At 32.2% G+C, this 4,454-nt stretch overlaps 2 protein-coding genes across 2 annotated transcripts; both read right to left on the bottom strand.

Annotated features, from left to right (window-relative positions):
- Window positions 1–2,085: 2,085 nt before the first annotated feature.
- On the bottom strand, window positions 2,086–3,295 carry LOC104221235 (protein FAR1-RELATED SEQUENCE 5-like). Its single transcript, XM_009772252.1, has 2 exons — window positions 3,027–3,295; window positions 2,086–2,878 (listed from the first exon to the last, which is right to left on the bottom strand). The coding sequence occupies exons 1-2, from the start codon at window positions 3,293–3,295 to the stop codon at window positions 2,086–2,088; spliced, it is 1,062 nt and encodes a 353-aa protein (XP_009770554.1).
- Window positions 3,296–3,319: 24 nt separating this feature from the next.
- Window positions 3,320–3,921, bottom strand: LOC104221236 (protein FAR1-RELATED SEQUENCE 5-like). Its single transcript, XM_070172908.1, has 2 exons — window positions 3,711–3,921; window positions 3,320–3,537 (listed from the first exon to the last, which is right to left on the bottom strand). Exons 1-2 carry the CDS (start codon window positions 3,919–3,921, stop codon window positions 3,320–3,322), a joined length of 429 nt encoding a protein of 142 aa, XP_070029009.1.
- Between the last annotated feature and the right edge of the window lie 533 nt (window positions 3,922–4,454).

Genomic DNA, 4,454 nt, shown 5'->3' with positions numbered 1-4,454 from the left:
AATAATTCTGAACATAGCAGAATTATACTCACTGATAGATTTAAAATTTTGTAGCCTTAGATGAGTCCAATCAGATCGTGCCTGTGGAAGAACGACCATCTTCATGTGGTCATATCTATCTTTCAAATTATTCTACAGTATGACTGGATCATTAACAATAAGATATTCCATTTTCAGGCCCTCATTAAGGTGATGGCGTAGGAATATCATTGCTTTGGCAAGATCTTGGTTTGATGTCTGATTTTTGTCTTTGATGGTGTCTACCAGACCCATCGCATCAAGATGAATTTCAGCATTAAGCACCCAAGACATGTAGCTTTTTCCCGATATATTCAGTGCTACAAATTCAAGTTTAGAAAGATTTGACATTATTTAGGAAAAGAAAGTTCTTAACTCTAATGCTTTCAAAGTATTTGCTCGAGATGTCAGAGTCTCGTGCTGATAACGTGTTATGAAATAAAGACTATAAAGTAAAGACAAGTATAGAGAGAAACTGATATATTATTTGAATTCAAACTGATGTACATAATGAACTGAAATCTCTTATATTTATAGAAGAAAGGAAGCTGCTGTGTAAGCTGCTGTGTAAGTTGCTACTACAAGCTGTTGTTTAAGCTGCTACTGCAAGCTGCAGTGTAAGCTGCTACTGCAAGCTGCTGTGTAAGCTGCTACTATACCAGATATGGATAATCTTCTACCTAGGGTAATGTTTATCCATAACCGGGTACCGAAGTGATAAGCTTCTTCTGGAAGCTTATTTCCAATAGAGTACTAAATAGATAAACATATTTACGGTGGAGTCCCATATGGATAAACTTCTTCAGGAAGATTATTTACAATGGGGTGAACATCCATAATATAATATATTTATAACAATACCATATTTGTTTTACTTAAATGTAAAATATTATTTTGGACAGATGATGTTGATCATGATATGGAGTATGATTAAAACATCTTTTTGACAATACAATGCGGGTGGAGATCCCCTTCATTGATAATTTGTTCAGTATTGCTCAATACACTTACTGATTTGTGCCATGTGTCTACCCAATCAATTTAAGGCTGAGATTAAATAGGTCACTAAACAACTAAAAATAGTAATACAATTTCATATAAATAAAATAACAAAAAGTTTACTGCTAGGCCCCACCATGATGTCATAACTAGTAGAATGATGTTCCCGAATACATTTTAACTGCTACAAGTGATTTCTTAACTTTTGGAATTGGCCTTTTCTATTTATTTTTTTCTTCTTAAATGAGACTTGACAAATAACACAATAAAAAATTATCTCTTTCATTCATGTTGACACAAAAGCATTTGAATAATAGATTTAACTGAAGTTGTTAAAATGCAATAAACAATCTTTAATAATCATCCAATTATTTCTAAAGTCCAAAGAAGCTACGGATGTACTTAAATAACATGTCCAGTATCTTAAATAAAATAATAAAAATCAACTAGAAATAAATTTAACATAGATCACAGTAAATTATTATCTCGAAACTCTTGTGCCCCTTGACTCTCGAAAAAGCTCGCCTGCCAAATAATGATAAATTATATACGTCAATAAAATAATGTGTTAAAAACAAATATAAAAGCTTCTTTTAATATAAACTTGATCATGAGGAAGAGAACAAGAATTTTGTGTATGTGCAAGAGCATCAAAATAAGAAGGTTCCTACACAAATAATATAAACTAAGTCAATTATATATATATATATATATATGATAAAAAAATTACCAAAAAAGAGTGTGTTAATATTACCGTTAGCATTTGAGTAAAGCTATAAGATGCCTTCGAAAGTGAAAACTCGGAATGCTGGGATAAGTTGGCACAAGCCATACTTTGAGAGGCACTTAAATTAGAATTGTAAAAAAAGTTCTCATCTTTTGTTGAATCTTACGAATAAATATAAGAAATATTATAATTGTGTAACATTATAATAGTTTGTCAATATGAAATATTCGAATTATGAACTGAAATAAAATATGATATACCTAGTTGATACAATTTCGCTTATCAATTTTAGTTCTATCATTAACTGTAGATCCATCTTGATTAATAGAATCTGACTTCTTTCATCGAGCTTTCTTACTCTTTGAGTTCGCTTCAAGAGAAGTTTTGATCCTCTTTTTTAGACGTTTTGTGTTATCTTTATTTTTAAAATTGTTGGCTCGTGAGAGGAGATCTCTGTCATTATTTTCTTCTGGTAAATCTCTCGTTGAACCAGTAGTATGGAGAGATGGAGCCGTCACCTCCATAATTTGTTTCAATCTTGTGCTTAACTCATTTGCACATATTGCCGCTAGCTTATAGCCTTCATCAGTTTCAGAAGCTTTAGCTGCCATTCTAACAAATATAGGACAAAGGATTCTATAGCGATTCACAACGATTAGCTTTGAATCCTTTATCTCTATATCTTGCCCATCAATTTCTTTAATATTTACGACTTTTGTAGTTTTTGTCCATCTTTTCAAAATATACTCATCTGGAATTTTATCCACTCCTCTTATCACATCAAGAATTCTTATTGTATGACAACAAAGTATACCCATAGACTCAAACTTCATGCAAGTACAAGATATATGATCTGCCTCTGTCACCTTAACAATTTGCTCTCGAGTGTGCCCATACTTGCTAACCTTATACATGATGGGAAAATTATTTTCCTCACATCCATTCACTTTGATTATTAAAGACTTCATATATTCATCTTGAAACTTCGAAAAACTATTTGGTGTATATACCTCTCTAGCATGAAACAAAATTGGCACCTTTGCTTTTAATATTGGCAACCGTAATGCATCACATGTATCTTGCAGCTCATTATATCTTTTGTCCTCAATTGCTCTATCATAATGCTTAAAAAAACTGTACCAAATTATAATCAGACTGCAAATAATCCTTTAATTCACTATTCAAACTCTCACTTAATTGTGTGCTATTCATGCCACCCGAAAAGGTTTGTTTTCTATATGCTGCAAATAATTTTTCTCTCAAAGCATATATTCCTTGCAACCATTCATTTTCATGAAGATTATATTCATCAAGCATACTAGTCCAAGCATTTATAAATTCTCCTTCATCCTCATACTCATAAATGCATTTTCGAAAATCACCACGGAAAGAAGCGTACCTTTTATAAACTTGATTGAGGTGCTTTACAGCATTTTGTTCCATGTGCCAAACACACAACCTATGATGAACTTCAGGCATGACGAATGAGATGGCCTTACTCATAGCAGCATCTTGATTTGTAAAAATAGTTTTTGGTGTTTTTCCAGACATTGCTCTAAGAAATATTTCGAACAATCATTGAAAAGATTCTGAAGTCTCATCATACATCAGTGCACCTCCAAAAACAATCATTTTTCTATGGTTATTAAATCCAACAAAACTAGCCAAAGGTCTATGCTCTTTATTTGTCTGGTACGTAGTATCAAATGAAAGCACATCTCCAAAAATCTCATAATCTATTATCATCTTAGAATTTGCCCAAAATATGTTCGTGATCATATCATTAAATTCAGCTGTACCGCAAAAAAGAAAGATGGATCTTCAACTCTTTTTTTCTCAAAATATTCTAATAGTACTCCTGGAAGAAAATACCAAAAATAAGTATGTATGTGCTATTTTTAATATGAGAAAATCACATTCCAAAGACTAAATAAAAAATTATAGGCAATTTGAACAAGTAATTTACCTGCTTCTCCTTGTCCCATAGCTTTTTGCCTTTTTGTTTGAAGGTAGTTCTTACGATCTAACTTAGTACAGCCCAAATTTGCTCTGCCACCAGCTTGAAGACTCATAAAATCAAAAGTTCCTTTAGAAAATAATCCAGCATCCTCCGCCAAATCGATTTCATGAGTTTGTACGTCGTTCAAATTTCTGTGAGATGGCAACATGTGAATCATTGTCGGTAGAACGAGAGGATGGTTATGTTCTAACTCAACCTTAGTAATATGGTACTTTCCAACAAATTGGCGAGTAACAACAATATGAGCTTGGCATCCTGTTCTAGTCTCTTTTCGTGGATTTTTAGCTTGATATTTTCGTTTATCATCTCCACGGAAACCCTCCTTGAAACATGTAAGCTTTTGTGATGTTACATAACACAATTTCTTATTTATGTTCACGTACTCTTTGCGTACACTAAAACCAATCCTTTTTTGCATACTCATTGTAAAAGTTAAATGCACTCTCATTGTCGTCAAACTCAAGATCAAGCGCAGGCTCACGATCTATTGGCCCTTGAAAATTATTTTGTAAAACTTCTTCGGCAATAGCTTCACACTTGCTTTCTCCAAAATTGTCCATTATACTTCAAAAGAAAAAGAATACAAAACATAGAAACATCATTAAGTTTTGAATAGTTTAGCTAGAAATATATAAACTTGTTGTAAATTTATTAAAAAAAATTATTTAAACTTGTTGCATTTAAATTCTA

The sequence above is a fragment of the Nicotiana sylvestris genome, chromosome 4 (genome assembly GCF_000393655.2).
Source record: "Nicotiana sylvestris chromosome 4, ASM39365v2, whole genome shotgun sequence".
NCBI lineage: Eukaryota > Viridiplantae > Streptophyta > Magnoliopsida > Solanales > Solanaceae > Nicotiana > Nicotiana sylvestris.
This window is presented reverse-complemented; position numbering and strand designations above follow the sequence as displayed.

What these genes read in the sequence shown, in the direction of transcription:
- LOC104221235 (XM_009772252.1), bottom strand. Translation starts at nt 3,295, where the DNA reads ATGTCTGGAAAAACACCAAAAACTATTTTTACAAATCAAGATGCTGCT. An exon ending in AATCTTCATGAAAATGAATG is followed by an intron (nt 2,879 to 3,026) that starts GTTGCAAGGAAT and finishes AATTTGGTACAG; the next exon opens with TTTTTTTAAGCATTATGATA.
- LOC104221236 (XM_070172908.1), bottom strand. Translation starts at nt 3,921, where the DNA reads ATGATTCACATGTTGCCATCTCACAGAAATTTGAACGACGTACAAACT. An exon ending in TATGGGACAAGGAGAAGCAG is followed by an intron (nt 3,538 to 3,710) that starts GTAAATTACTTG and finishes TTTGCGGTACAG; the next exon opens with CTGAATTTAATGATATGATC.